General features: G+C 38.6%; 1 protein-coding gene across 6 annotated transcripts in view; it reads left to right on the top strand.

Annotated features, from left to right (window-relative positions):
* SATB1 (SATB homeobox 1) overlaps positions 1 to 16,238 on the top strand; it is a 93,669-nt gene that overhangs the window by 37,316 nt on the left and 40,115 nt on the right. For all 6 annotated transcript variants that reach the window (XM_086742642.1, XM_086742640.1, XM_086742641.1 and 3 more), the window contains 2 exons: positions 8,615 to 8,726; positions 11,387 to 11,841. In XM_086742642.1, coding sequence (XP_086598768.1) covers positions 8,615 to 8,726; positions 11,387 to 11,841 — 567 coding nt within the window. The remainder of the gene's footprint in view (positions 1 to 8,614; positions 8,727 to 11,386; positions 11,842 to 16,238) is intronic.

The raw sequence follows: 16,238 nt of genomic DNA, 5'->3' as shown, positions 1-16,238 counted from the left end.
TGCTGTAACTCCTTTTTCTGCTAGCAAATTTTAATATTTTTCTTAGGACAGAAAGAAGTTTGTTCATGTGATTTTAGCAGCCTAAATGTCCTAATAGAATCTGGGTCTGTATGATTATTCTTAATCAGAGGTACAGGTGGTACATAAAGAGGCACGTGGCCTGAAACAATAGATCTGACAGAACCATTTTAGCAAAGGATAGGCAGAGGATGTTACATTTGGCACTAGAGTGGTGTTTAAGCAAGCGATCAGAGGCATGAGAGGTGCACTGACTGGGAGCGGAAATCAATGAAGTTCAAACTAAAAGTTTGTCATACAGTTAAAAAAAAAAAAAAGTATCAGAGATTACCATGGGATGTGGTGAAAGATCCAGCACAAGGAGTCTTCAGATCAAGATCAGATGTTTGCTCTAGCTCAGTCACAGGTAACTTGGCTAAGTTCAGAAATTGCTAGGTGAACTTCCAGGATGTCTTTTTATGTAGAGTCCAAACAGATGCTCAAAATTGTCCCTTTTGGTTTAAAAATCTGCAAAAACTTGTGTAGGAAGCGAGATCAAAGAAAGGGTTTATCCTAAACACCAAAAGAAATTCAGCAAGACAACTGTTAGTGCTACTGAGTCTGATGACTTCTTGTCTGGACATTGTGCCTTAGGGCTCAACTTCATGCCAGACATCTGATGCTTTGCCTAGCAGAACAGTGGAATCCGAGAAGAGACTTGCTGAAAATTATGTCCTATTTCCCAGCAAGGAAATCTTCCTTAACGTGGTGGATAATGCTAAGCAATTTTGAAGAGCCTTTTGCAAAAACTGTAGTGGAAAACAACCATTGCAGTTGGATGAAGATAGAACAATTGGCAACATATATACTTCATTCAACGTATGTACTTCATTTATGTGGAAAAGTTTTATGTGCCTGAAGCTGCATTTGTATTAATGCATTAATACATCTAAAGTGTTCCCTCTCACACAGAGCATTTGCATTAGGATAGCATTTGGAAGCATGTGCATTAGGATTAGCATTTCCAGATAAGAAACAAGTTAGAAGCATTCTGACCTGGCTAGAACAGAGTGCTTGAAAATAAAAGCACTCCACCTGTGAGGAAGGCTGAAGGTGTCTCTTATACCAGATTTTCACCAGACCAGTCTGTGAGATCTTCAAGGCCTCACCTACCCCAACCATTTTCCTGTACAAGAAATGCTGGTTTGCCCTGTCCAAATCCATTGTGCATGATCTGGATTGTCCTCCTGGGCTCCAGCTTCCTCTAGTCTTGTTCCTTGTGTCCCAAGGAGAAGAGGTGAGCGTAGGCACACTGGTTTCATATAGTGCGTTGCCTAGCGTAGGAGCAGCAGCCTGGAGAGGGAAATGGTTGGGGCTGAGGACCTTGTCTCTACATTATCGGACTGAGAAGGAGGGATGTAGCTTACCCTGGAGAAGCTCAGCTCTGGTCCCATGGATTTGAAGTCCAGGCACGGGTGGAGCACAGCTTCTGTGTTTGGCTTCATCCAGCAGAAATTCTGCCTGTGTGACCCAAGATGGCTTTGTGATGGGCACTGAAGTAGGAGCGATGAGAGTCCCTGAAAACGTGTATTCCTAATTCAAGCTAAAAAAGCAGTGCAATCTAGTTACTTCCTAACAGCTTTTTCAAGCAGATTCCTAGTTAAAATGGATAGTACCTTCCTTACCTGTGAACCAATCTGGTTTCAGAGCTTTTCTGGCAAAGGCAGTTGCAGAATCAAAATATAGGACAACTTTCATTCCTTGAAGTAAACTAAGAATTAACTTATTAAATATTGGTTATTTTACATTTTATGTTTTATCCAGGTTGACTTTAGGAAGCGTTTAGCCATTACTTATAAGTACCTGCCATTCACAAATAGTGTGTGGTATAAATCAGAATTCTTAAAAAGATTCATGTCGGACATCAGACAATGAAGACAAAAATGTCTTCTGTCTCCTTATCTTTTATAGGCTCAGGTTGTGACTTCTTTTCCTTTCCTTTTTTTTAAGTCTAAGGCACTATGCCATAAAGCTTGTAAAGCAGTTACGAAGTTCTTCAAATCTGAATTAATATTTCCCACCTACCTATCTTTCTCTCTTTTAAGCTTTTAACCTTTGTAGATATAAGACTAGTGTCTTGGGAAGCAGCTTTTTATTTGAGCTTTATTTATATCCATCAGTGGGAGATGCTCGGAAAACATGGAGAGAATGCTGCTCTGTCATGCAGCAACTGGGAATTTACATTACACAATGGTAAAAATAGTGCAAGGATCAGTTCCTTCAGATGCTGAATCCTTATTTCTGATTTTCAAATTCTTCTCATGTGTGGGTATATTTCTATACATATATAAATATATAGAGTTATTTTTGGTTTATATCTTCCCTCGTTACATTCAATGCAGCTTTACGTTAATATGTACCTTTATAATCCTTAAAGACAACATACAGCAGAAAAGGAGGAGTTAATTTAGGCTATAGAGAGACAGGAGAAAGGAGGAAATACATGCTCATATATTGGAAGAAAAGCTTGCACCGTCATTTTAAATCTGCCTTTAGGTGGGTTTAGCTTATATGACCAGCATTTGCCATGCAGATCCGTACTTCTTCTGACCCTGGCAACCGTATGGAGGTCAGATAGCCATCCAAGTGCAATGCCAAAGGCACAAACAAAAGTTTTTTTTTCTTCTCTGTCCATCTGCAGATTTTTTCCCTTATCCTATGTGTTTATAGGGCATATGACGACAAATTCTACTGCATTACTTGCTACAGTTCAAGGTAATGGACCAAGGAATTTAACATAATTCTTCATATGCAATTAAACTGTCCATTTCATGATTCCTTGTCCAAAAAACAGCTAGTGGCTGGATATATTTGGTCTGTTTTTATTCGGAGTGACAGATGATAATTCTCTGCCATACCAGAACACTAGGAACAACATTTTGCCCTGGTTGGGTTTTTGCAGTACGTGGGCTGGCGTAGGCTCAGGCAGGCTAAAATCTTTTGATATGGGGATAATCTTGTGTTATCCGGTTGGGGCTTGAATGTTCTCTTCTCATTTGAAAAATGTTAACGTAGAGCCTCCTGAGAAATAAGCACTTCTAAGAGTTCGGCTTGTATTAAAACTGATGCTTGTGGTTTCTACGCAAACAAAACCCCACTGATAGTGGCTAGGATCAGGGAAACAAAGTTCCTCTGTCCTTTATGAAAAGATCTCTCCCTGCCCCCCACTCCCAAATCTTTAAGTTCTGTTCTATTCCACAACTTTATCACTATTCAAATTAGGTCTAGGGACAAAGGCTCATAGCTTTTCTCTTTTCTTTTTTTTTTTTTTAATTCTTTTTTTTTAAAAGGCATGTTAGAGTTGCAGCATTGGAACATGCTACCCTGTGTCTAGGGGTGTAAAGTGGAGGATTTATGGAAAAGAAAATAGAATAGAGCCTTAAAAGTTTGGCTTTAAAAAATGGAGCCAGTAGTTTGACAGATTGTTCAGTAAATGTTCATTTTATTGAGAATTATAAAAAAGGTGCTTAACGCCTCTGTGCCATTAATATAATACATTAAAAGGTTACTGTCAAGATTAGTGTTTCAGCTCTGAAAATTGACTGTAGGGTTTATGGGCAGCACTGTTCATATTTGCTTGAAGATGAGGTATCTTCTACTTACCACTTGACAAAACCATTATGTTGTTACAAGGCTTTGTACTGAAAATCTTGATAAATAGTAAAACATAAATAAAATCTAATTTGAAAAGGGAGAGAATAGTTCCTATTTAGTCTTATAGCCAGATTTAGCAGATGCGCGTTTGAATGTAAAACAGTTGTGGAAATAGCCAGTGTCAAACTAGTGCAAAATTAAACTTGTGGGGTGTTCTGTTTTCAGTGTCTGTTATTGTTAAAGTACTCCATTTCGAAAGCATGCATTCCTTCCTACAGAAAAAAAAAATAAGATTCCTTAGTTGAAATTAATTAGCATTCAGAAACCAGATAGCATGTTTTTGGGTATTCATGAGATCTCTGTTTGAAAAAATGTTTTTAACTTGTAGAAATGTGTTGCAACACACAGATGGGAAGAAAAAGAAAAAAAAAATCTCTTTAGCAAGCACTGTGTGTAAAAGGAATATTACATTTTGCACGCTCCTGATTACCCTGTGTAAACAGTTTTTGACATCTGTCTTTATAGTTTTCGAGGAGAGGAAGACTTTGTTAAAAGAACCATTTTTATACAGCAGTCACCATTTCAGTCTTGCTTTACCTGTATTATGAAAGCAGATGGTCTGCATGTCTTTTGAATATTTATAACTATCAAAAACAATCTCTTGCTATTCACCCTTAGGCTTATGAGATGTCAGGACTGTTCTGGTTGAAAAAAAATCATCTTGGGTGTTTACAGAAAGAGGATTACATTAAGCTGAAATGACTATACATTTTCCAGTTTAATATTTGTCCATCAGCTGTTTAATCGTATTTAGATAATTGTGTAAATAAGTTGTTGCAGCCCTTGCCCCTTCCACTGAGCAGGCTTGGAGCTTTAAACACCGATGAATGAGTTGCAAAAAGCTTGGATATTTTTTTTTTTTTCCTAGTTAAACAACCTGGAAGGCCCAAATAAGTTTTGGTTACAGTGCTCCTTTTGAGGGAAATGTTTCATTTGCAAAGGAATCCCGGACACCCGATTCAGCAGAGTTGTTTTAGGAAGCTGCTGTGTATGTAGCTCTCTGCTAAGTCTGTTCGTATGTATTTATTCTGTGCAAATACTGCAGCCCAACTGCCCCTTCATGAGGCATGAAAACAACCTCATTCTGCCTATATAAAAATAGTTTTAAGGTTATTTAGGGGAAGTTTTGGGACTGTGGGGGTTAAAAGCTTTTTTGACTGGAAGCTGAGCAATCACTGATAACAGATTTTGCTGTGGTTGGTTGATTTGGCAGAAAAGCATGAACAGTTTTGGTTTAGATGATTGAATTAACCTGATTAACATTGTTTTTGTTGTTTTGCAAAAAGGACAACAGTATACTTTTAACGATGGTCGAACAATACTTCACCTGGTTGGAGAGCAGTGTTTGAGGCGATGACTCAGAAATGCCTCCCTTGTAGCACCTGCAGCGGTGGCATGAAGGGCGCAGGTCCTTCCTGTGTCTTGCAGGACGCACCTCGCATTCGATGCTGGCACAATACGCAATATGTCTGATGCTGCCGTTTTGTCAGGTTTTATTTGATGGGCATATGAAGAGAGTGCTGGTTGAGATTTAAGGTATTTCCCCAGAGAGTTCCCCAACTTCTTTGAGGAATGATGGTGTCTGGTTTTCAAATCTATGGTATTTAATCTTCCTGAGAGAATGGGATTTAGTTCAGACTACACTGGGTGAACCTCAGCTGAACTTCAGAACAAATTCTACCCCTCCCTCCACACAGTTGTTGGATGCCTAATGATAATTAACTTATTTGGCTAAAAAAGAGCACTTGGGCTGCAGCAGATGGTATCATTCCAGAATAGTGGGATTTCTGTGAAGGTGGCACCATTTCAGATGAGATCTTCTGATTCTTGGAACAGGATTGCAGGTGATGTGGTTGAGGGGGGTAGGGATGGAGAGAGAGGAAAAAGGGACATTTGGGATCTAGAAGTCTTGCAATTTACTTTCAAGGACAGGCATCTAGGAGGTAGGTTAAGACTGCGGATCTGTGACTGGTTTTTGCGTTCTATCAATTTTCTTTGTGACACGTGAAAAATAAATCAGATTATGAGTGATGAATGTGATGCATTGAATATGCCTGGTATTTGTATGATATATTTATATTTATTTTCCTTGTACATGGAAAGTATCTGCCTCTGTGCCTCACAGATAAGACATGCCTATGTACCTGAATATGATGTGCTTCAAAGACAAGAATTTTTTTTGTAATTATTATTGATAAGTATAACCCAAGACATTGCAAGCTCCTCACATGTAATGGCCCAGGAAATAAGAAAAACTTTACTATGCTTCCAGTCTAGATCATGGATCTCTGAAGACCACTAACTCATAGGGTTAACCTTCAGTTTTAGGTCCTAAGCGTAGTGGGCATTTGTATTTGTGAATTGCCATTAAAACATATAGGAATTCTACAGCAGTAGGAATTACGTAGGAATTTCTATAGCAAAGTGCATCTCTCTGTGCTGACATGACTGCAGGTTTGATGACAACATAATAAATAAAGCATAGAAACAATGAAATTCAATGTTGTCAAGTTATTTTCTGAGTTAACAAGGTAGTAATATTTTATCTGGCTTGTAAAATTTTGCCTTCAGTGAATTAGTAAATAAATCATTGATTCCTCCTGATGAGGATTCTTAGTGTAGGTAATATCACTTCAATGTTTGCATGAAGTGTTCTTGAAGAAAAAGCAGGATAATTTTCATTTGAAAATGTGTTGATAGTGTCTGTGGGGTTTTCTTATCTGCTTTGAAGAGCTAGAGTAAAATCCCAATATTAGCCATCAGAGCCTGAAATTCACATTGTGTCAAAGAAGCTAACGTTCCTAGCTGTGTTATTTAAACAGACCAGTCCCCTATTTGATTGTAAAATAAATTAACGGCATTAAATTTATTCCAGAAGAAGCAAGGGATGTCACAAACTGCCATGTCATTGGCATATCTTCTTTGTAAAATGACATGGAAAGGAGGACTAGGAAATCCTAGACAAAATCCTCATCAGTAATGGGTGATTTACTAAAAGTATTGTTAACATAGATGTTTTTTCTGCTTACTAAAGTTATTTGGGCAGAAGATATCTGAAAGGTGCAAAGTAAAATGGGAGAAAACTAAGTGACATCCACAAAATATGCACAAGCTAGTATGGGAAAGCGGCCTGTGATGTCTGCAGTTCTCCACTTTGCACATGCAGATCTTCAAGTGTTGCATGTACAGTAACTCTGCATTCGTACAATTTGCCAGTTGAGATTCAGAGGACTTTTTAAACCGCAACTTATCTATCACCTGCCCATATTTAAAATGATTTAATCTGTAAAAGAGCTTAAACAATAATTTTGTAAGTATTAAACATTAGTGGTAGTGCTATTACATCGGAAATTGAAATTGGGTTCAGCTGAGCTTGGTTCGGGTCAGTCAGACTATAGTTGCCGTAGCCTATTAAGATTTCACTCTCCTTTTATATCACTGACAAAAGGCTTCTAGCTAATTTCAGAAATGTGGGATTAGTATCAAGGAGTGGTAAGAATTTGGGTGATTCAGAGAAATATTAAAATAGCTGCCTGGTGAGTAGAGGGTATCCACATTTGGCATAAATAACACTGCCTCGCTCTAGCAGTTCGGAGCCTCCACAAATAGCATGTTACTGAGTAATACGTTGGAAAATGGTTCTAATAAACTTCACTGAGATCAATAATCCAGGTACTTTTACTCAGAACCTGAACCAGCCTGATAAAAGAAGACTTAGAGTAGTATTTATTGCGTTTTTACTCCAAACTCTGTCTTCCAGTGGTTATTGCCGTTTGTGTAACAAAGGGTTGATGCCGTACATCGACTTTATGACAGCACAAATACAGCTAAATCTTACAGGCTGAATAGGGAAGAAACGTAATAATCAGGGCTTTGTCAGCTTGACTGCTGTTGTTTTCTCCATATGCTGGACAATTTCTGTAGTTAAGCTAAACATAACTACTTTCCACATAGAAATCTAAACGGTAACAAGGTTCAGTCTATTGGAATTGCATTTGCTAATTTTGTTGTTCATACATCATATACTGAGTATAATTTTCAAGTTGGAGCATTATCTCATTTTGCAAGTCTTAATTGATTTTGTAAAAGACTGTACTGGAACTGAAAGTTTTATGCATTGTAAATTCCACTATTTTAAAATTGGTCAAAACTGAGCAGAAGGTAAATTTCTCACTGTAGCTATCTGATATCTCGAGAACCTTTGAGAAAAAATAATCTCTATCATCCTTTGGTCTATTTTACAGCTATTATTCAGTTACAGAATTAGACATGGCAATAAGAGCTTTTCATAAGTGTTTCTGTGAGTCACTTAAAACACCTTGTTTAGGAAAAGCAAGTCTGGGTTTGTTTTGTGTTGTTACATACATATTTTGTTCTACTATAAATCTCTGTATTTTATCCTACTAATAGATCATTCAGATAAACTTTCATCCTATGATTTTATGGGGTCTGCCCTGTAAGAAGTGGCACAAAGGGAATGGGCATGGGTAGCTTGAGGTATCACTTGCTTTTCTGGAGTCAGCGTAGGATTTGTGTGCCTGTAAACTTGTGTGGGTACATAAGGGGCAGTCAAATTCAAAGGCAGAAATAGCACGAACAAAATTCACTTCCAAGATTAACATCTTCTATCTAGAGCCCATCCCATTGCCTGATGATTCTTGGTCAATAACTTTGTTCTTCCTTTAGTACATCTGCTTTTTTTGTTCCCATTTACTATATACTTTGATTTGGTTTTATGCTCAATTAATGAGTTTTTTTAAAAGGCTTTGGACAATAGGATTAAAAATGCAATGTGGTTCTCAAACTCTAAAAATATAATGGTTTCAACGATTGAAATAATTTGTACTTTGACTTCTACTGCTCTATATTACAGATTTTTTTTTCTTCTCCCCTTTTCACACAGAGTATGATTTCTTCCATTGTGAACAGCACTTACTATGCAAATGTCTCAGCAGCAAAATGTCAGGAATTTGGAAGGTGGTATAAACATTTCAAGAAGGCAAAAGATATGATGGGTAAGCAAAAAAAAAAAAAGAAAAAAAAGAAAAAAAAAGCCATGATGGTGGATACATACCATGACGTGTCATGCTGAGGTCTGTCACAGTCATATAAGAAGCCAGGTCCCTTCACAGTAAGTTTAGGATGCTTTTGATGAGTAGATGTAGAAAGTACATATATAGTGAAAGAATTCATTTAAATAAATATTTGCTATTGAAACAGCCAAACTGACTTGGGTTGCCAGAGATCTAAAGCTGTCATTCTGTAAATCTAGAGATCTTCTACCACCCAGAATAATTCTTTAAAAAATCTATTCCTGGAACTGTGACGAACGGATTTTTTAAATGTATGTATTTTTTCTTGGTCTAGCTAATGTATATTTAAAGAAACAGGCTTCTATAACTATCACTGCCTTCCAGCAAGAATGCTATGATTTTATAAATTCATATATTTCTCTAACTTTGGGACCATGATGTCAATTCATTTTAACAAATAGTTGTTGTGGCAATTGTTTGCTTGTTATAGTAAGCACAAGTAAATTACTGGAGAAAAAAAATCCAGCGTTGGGACGTATTAACCCTCTAATACCTTTTATCTTTCTGTATTGTCCCATTTAAAAACTATTTCTTAAACTTGTAAGATAATTTTGAACACTTTCTATCAGAAAAATTCTAGATAGTTTTCAACAGAATGAAGAAATGCGACCTCAATTTGGATTGAATTTTGAGCTTGATTTAGCTTTCCGTATTTGAAGCAAAATCATTCATCTACCAAAACGGGTTCCTTGCCTTTTATAGCTTAAGGCTGTAATGAAGACAATGCATCACTTTTGTGATAATTGCTTGAATTACTATTCCAAGTGAATGGCCCACTTGGGTTGATCTCTACTTTCTGCTAGTGATAAAAGGCAGCTTCTTTCCTTTATCTACTTTGTACCTGCTGTACAATGCCAAACCCTTGTTCTGAGACCACTGAAGTCGGCGGTAAGACTTCACTTGGTTTCAGGTGGTCCGTGTGCGAAGCAGCACAGGACCTGCATGAGCGAGTGACCTTTTCGCAGCATCCTCTCCCACCTCCATTGCTGCAGCGCACTTGTGTGGGGCAACCCCTGCAAAATTTACCTTGGATGACCTGCAAAGATAGGTTCACCATCCATTCATTTGGGGACAGTGAAGCCAGTGCATAGGAAACACACGTGTGTGTCTATTCCTGTGTAACCCAGTGTTTGGGGGGAGAGGCAGCATTGCCCCCAAATCCACACGGATGAGGAGCAGTGGGTGCTCTGCTGAGGGACTGATTCAGGCTGTGGGCACCAGACCTCTCTGCAGAGCAACCAGCTTGCTTCATATTTTATAAATTTCTGCCCATGATAGGACAGAGCGGGGAAGGCAGGGCTGCGGGTGGGAATCCATGTGCCAATTTCTTCTTCCAGCTCTCATCCCAGCAGAGGAAAAGGTGGTCTTGTACTGAATGACTGTTAGTGAGGATCATAATTACTATGAAAAGCTGACACTGTCTTTAAAAAAAAAAAAAAAAAAAAAAAAAAAAGCTTTACTAGTGTAACAAAAAAGTGCTATAACACTTCTGTGAAGGTACTGGAGTATTGTTTTTTAAATAAAGTGTATTTTCTTAAGGCTATTTCCAGACCAGCATTGCTAAAGCTCTAGAACTGAGATTATTTAAAATGAAAAAGTGACACACATTGATAAGAAGGAGACTCCTTTGCATCAGCCCATAGTTATTTTCTATTGTCTTATCATGCACGAGAGGGGAGCTGGAAGAACTCTTGTAGTTTAAAAAACTGTGTGGTTAATTAAAAAGGAGGGTGTGTCAAGGCAGATGAGTTAATATACGAAAAAAAATTCAACCATGTTGCAAGTCACTAAAAAAAACCATGCATACATGGTTGCAAGATAAGCAGCCCATCTGTGTAATTTACATAAATTATACTAGTTCCTAGCAGTCCCATACAATTGATGCAGCATCTAGAAATCAGCAGAGCGTGGGGAGGTCCACACCTCACCCTGCTTGTTACAGATTGCCAGTGGCTGGGATCTGCAAATGTCATGGCGGAGACACCATGGGAGGAGCAAAACCAGTCACCGGGGGCTTCTCTCTCTGGTCCGGGTGTGCTTTCCTGTAACAGCCCTCCACACCCTTTGCACAGATGCACTTAGCTTTTCACCCATATCTTCTGCAGTGCAGAAGAGTGGTTTCCCGTCTCTCATCTTTGCCCCCTCTCTAGTTGCTTGCTGCTGTGTCTGAAGTCCCCCGCATCCATTGCTGCAGGGATGCCCCCTGCAGCCACACGCTTATGATTCGGTTGCATTGCACGTTTGCAAAACTCTCAGGAAGTTTGTCATATATGGTTTCCAGCCCGTGGTTTTGCCTCTGGTGTTCTGATGATTCCTCCAAGGGCCCAGTGATGATGATGGGCAGCTTGTTGGATGTTTTTTTAAAGAAATATTCACTATACTGTTATTGCCATGTACATTTTGAAGGCAAATAGCCACAACAGTGATGTTATGGGCCTGCCAATCTAGACTGGAGTGTACAGAAAACTTGAACCTGAATGCACCATTTAACGTTTATTTTTATTAGCACATCTTGTGAGGAGCGTGAGGTTTGTGATTTTCAGTCTGATGTTGGCTTTTTTAATGTTTCTTTTCCACCGTAGTTGAGATGGATAGCCTTTCTGAACTATCGCAGCAAGGTGCCAACCATGTCAACTTCGGTCAGCAGCCGGTCCCAGGGAACACAGCCGAACAGCCTCCATCCCCTGTTCAGCTTTCTCATGGTAGTCAACCATCAGTTCGGACCCCGCTTCCAAACCTGCACCCTGGACTTGTATCTACTCCCATTAGCCCTCAGCTGGTAAATCAGCAGCTGGTAATGGCCCAGTTGCTGAACCAGCAGTATGCAGTGAACAGACTTCTAGCCCAGCAGTCCTTAAACCAACAGTACTTGAACCACCCTCCTCCTGTCAGTAGATCCATGAACAAGCCGTTGGAGCAGCAGGTCTCAACAAACACAGAGGTGTCTTCCGAAATCTACCAGTGGGTCCGTGATGAACTGAAACGAGCAGGAATCTCACAGGCAGTATTTGCACGTGTGGCTTTTAACCGAACTCAGGTCAGTCATCTTTTTTGTCTTTTATTTTAAATCTGTGTGTCCCTTCTTTCTCTCGGTATTTAGTAATTATCACCTTTTAAGTCTCTCTCCTCATTTCTGCCTTGCCACTGTGAAGGAGCCGCTCTTCCTTGCAGGACCAGTGTCCATGTTGATGTGGTACAGAAATCTTCAGTGATTGGTTTGTGGCAATACCACTCTTACAGACGCCTTGGTTCCTCTCCAGTTGCAATGGTTTATCTTAAACCTAAACTTCCCTGGAAAGGACGTGAGCAGCTTTATGCAGAAGCGTTCACAAAGTCACCCAACAGATTGCCTTTTGCGTTGCAAATGTACTGACCACATGCATGCACTGAACAACCTGTCTTCTTTCACAGGTGTACCTGAGATGGTCTTTCATTCTTGTTTGCATTTATTTTTATTATTTTCTAGTGAAAGACATAATAACATCTTTTGAGGTTTTTGAAAAGATTAAAAAAGAAAAGCTTTATTTTTAGGTCATCTAGTCTTTTCATGTATTTTTGTAGTTTGTTTGAAAAACAGTAGTTGTTGAGATTATCGATGTCCACATCAGAACATATACTTCAGCTCTTAAATGCATAAAAAACTAGCCCTAGCAAAGCTGATAAGTAACACTAAAATGTGTTATTTTTTACACCTGTTTTAGAAGCTAACCCTGTTATAATTTATTCTGCTCTATGAATTTAACGTAATGCCATGTTGCATGGAATTTAATCAAGCAGAAATTATGGAAGAAATGTCAGTATATCCAATGCGAATAATAACATCTCAGAATTTTGGAAGTCTGTTTTAATAGAAAATAAAATAGAAATTTTTTTAAAAGGGAATACTTAAAAAAGCCATAGATAAATTTGCTTTGATTCCACATTTTTAAATTTAAGGAACAAGTATTTGTCCATTGTAGAATATAGTAGAAAAAAATAATTTGGACTTCTCTTGAAATGTTGATGTTTCTCCCTGTATAGCTTAGAGAATAAAAATTCTATTTCAAATGCACTGGTACCAGCTTTGAATCAGCATGTCATTTGTAATTGTTCTGAATTATTATTGCCTTAAAAATTTTTACACCCTCCTTTAGCTAAAAGAAAGTAGAATCTTGGTGTGAGTTCTCTGAACAGCTCTGTCTATGTGTGTCTTTCCTCTTAACAGCAGAGATTTTCAAGATCTGGGTCTTCGTACCGATTTCATGGCATACATGAACTCATTCAAGGATTACTTACCTAAGTTAGATTCAGGTAGTGTCAATTGTTATATTGACAAATAAGTGACATAGTGTTTTGTTTGATACAATGTTTAATACTTCAACTATTGATACTATAAAGTATTTAAATAATAACAGTAGCTTCAACTTACTGTGGTTTGCAGCTGTCGTCTTACCTGGGCAAAAAGTCGAGCAAATAATTCAGAAAATAAATAGTTTATTAGAAATTTACTTCTTTCTCAGACTTGCCTAAAAGCAGTTTTCTCTCAGCTTCCCACCCACTCTGAAGTAAGTTCTATTTTTTTATCAGCTAGTTTTGCATATAACTTTTGATTGCTATTGGTTGTGAATGGACAATATTTGTTACCTGAAATACAAGGACAATTGGTTCTGACTGGACATTGAATTTATATGACACAGTATAGGAAGATACTCTTGAGATGTGATGAATGCAACTGTAGAACCAGATTTCTAGTGCAAATACTGATTCCTGATAACTATATATTTTCCTTACTACAAACGTTATTAAATATTTGTTTAAAGTTCAATTCTTCCACAGATGTTGTGGTTAACCAGTTTGGTAAAATGTGTTCAAAGTGACCCAAAACTGGGAGGAAACCCCAAAATGAACGTTGAAAACAAATCTCATGAAGAAATACAAAATATTGTTGACAATTGTTCAACCAAATCTACTTGAAAGAGCACAGAGTAGTATCCCTATATCCTACAAATGGAGTTAGCTAGTCAAATTAATGTTTGCAGTTAGCTATGTAACATTTTGCAGTATTTGGTATGTACTGTGGCAAACGTAGGGAGCAGAAAGGAAAAATACTAGGAGCCTAGGCAATATTAGCCTCAGTGTTGCCAAGAAATATCTCAGCATACTTTTAATATGAAGCAGAGTCCCATTGAAATCCCGAGGAGTTTATTGTAAGCACGTTTCACCTTAGCAAAACTGAAAATTGTTAATTGTACCCGCAGTAACAGCTAATGTCCAAGTATAAATACAGGTACAGATACCTGTGATTCTTACAGGAAAGCGTTTAGATTTGTTTTGCTTGTTGTACTTCAGAATTTATCTCAGGTTATTCAAGGATACAGCAGTTTAATAACTGATGGTATTTAGATATTATTTTCTAATATTTTTGTAATATCTTTTGTGTCTTTTTTTTTTGTGGCTAAAGCAAGTGAAAATGCTTGTTTAAATTAATCTACTGTTTTCTGAGATAAAAAGCTAGCTCAGACTTACCACTGACATTTTTGAAACTGTCATAAGCATATTTGAGTTGTGTCCAGGAACCATATCATGCCATCAGTTTCTAAAGGCAGAAGATCTCACTGAAATGGGTTTAGAAGTTCTGTGTAAAAAAAACCCTAATGTTGAGATACGGTCTCAGATGAGAAGAGAGATTTGTTTTCAGTGTAAAAGTTAAGAAAGGAAGTGAATTATAAACTAAGAGTAATTGAGCTTAATGTTTTGACAACAAAAATGGACTTTGGTGGAATTGGCTGAAGATGTTGGCACCTCTTGTTTTACAGACTTTTACTTTACAATATGAATAGAGAATTTGGTGGCATTTTTGGGTGGGAAGGAGGGATTCTACCAGCTTGGTGTGGTAATTCAACACTTGGCCCTAATTTTCAAGAATTTTTCATTTGGGGGCAAAAATGTTGACTAGAAATATTTCTGCTTCTTCCCAGCTCAAAGGAAAGAATTTGGTAAAATTACTTCTGAAAACTTGGATGTCTTTTTTTATTATTGTCATCTATTTGTAAGTCAGAAAAAAACCCTCAGCCGTACCTAAGAAAATTGAAAGAGTGTTCTTAGTTTCTCCTTGGATAACTTCCCCCTTACCCTTAACTTCAAAATGATAGTTTCAAAAATGTGTCATTCTCAGGAATGTACTTTGCAAAGCTGAATCAAAGAGGAGTCCAAAAAGCTGTAACTTGAATGAAAATTAGCATCTATGTGTCCCCAGTAGGACAGTTGTTACAGGGAGCAGAAGTGGTTTTGGAAGATGGAGCACCTCTCCCCACAAGAAATTTCACAGTGGTCCTTCTAGGAAGGATTCAGAGCTCAGTGGGGTCTGAAGTTTTATTTGTGCTTCACCGGTTGCAATTCCAGCTCCCTGGCTGCCAAGAAACAGATTGAAGCCTGTTAGCACTGCTTTGTACTGCACAGTGGAAAAGTTTCTTGATCAAGATTTGTGCTAGCAGATCCAAGTTTCATCTCAAGTGTGGCTACCAAACACATCTCCTGCTCTCTCTGTTTGCTAGGGTAATTTTGGTAAATCGAATTGCCTATGTTTCAGTTGCCATTTGACCAAATGAATAAACAATATTTTTTCCACCTGATGTCAGAGCACTGCGCAGACACCTCTGCTGTCTTGAAAGAGCAAGTTCAGTATTTTCCTGCACTTTGCTGGTCGGAAAATGGCATTTGCCATCATCTCGCTGGTCCAGGTGGCACCAAGCTGCTGCAGGGTGACGATGCTGATGCATCGGGCCATTGTCCCGAAGTGCGGTGCCCCACGCCAGCCTCTGCTGCAGCCTCCCATCAGCAGAGCACCTCAGCCTGCCCCTGCAAATTTGCAGTTGAACGGGGAGGTTCTCTACTGTGGTTTGTAGAGAGAGAGCTGGAGTGGAGCATCAGGGTTCCTTGGGCTGAACCACCTTCGAGCCCTAAACAAATAAACAGACTCCTCTGCCATGTCTGTCTTGCGTTTGTACATGTAAACATGAGTCAGGAAACGGAAAGCTTGGTTTCCCACAGGCAAAGCTGACATTTGACTTGAAGGCGTAGCTTTAACCTGGTGCACGATAGGGTGATGTGTACGCGCTGCGCGAGCAAGGAATCATGTTAGTCATGGTTGTGGTTGGAACTGTAACTCGGGGCTGCCTGTCTCTGTTTGTGTACACTTTCAAGCATAAAATTTGCTGCGTGAACTCGGGTGCTGCTGAACGGAGGTGACCTCTGGGCTCCATCTTCATGAAAGGAGAGGGAGTGCTTTTTGCTGCTTTTGCCATGTCTCGCTATTGTAATTTTTCTTCTTTCCACCAGTGACAGTTTTTAATCTCAAGGTTTTTGAGTACTTCCCCGTGTTTCTGCCAGATACCTTTTCTCTCCCTCTCCTTTCTCCTTCACCCCCATGCTCGTTTAAAATATTAGCTGCCAGGA

The sequence above is a fragment of the Chlamydotis macqueenii genome, chromosome 2, assembly GCF_036417535.1.
Source record: "Chlamydotis macqueenii isolate bChlMac1 chromosome 2, bChlMac1.mat, whole genome shotgun sequence".
NCBI classification, from domain to species: Eukaryota; Metazoa; Chordata; class Aves; order Otidiformes; family Otididae; genus Chlamydotis; species Chlamydotis macqueenii.
This window is presented reverse-complemented; position numbering and strand designations above follow the sequence as displayed.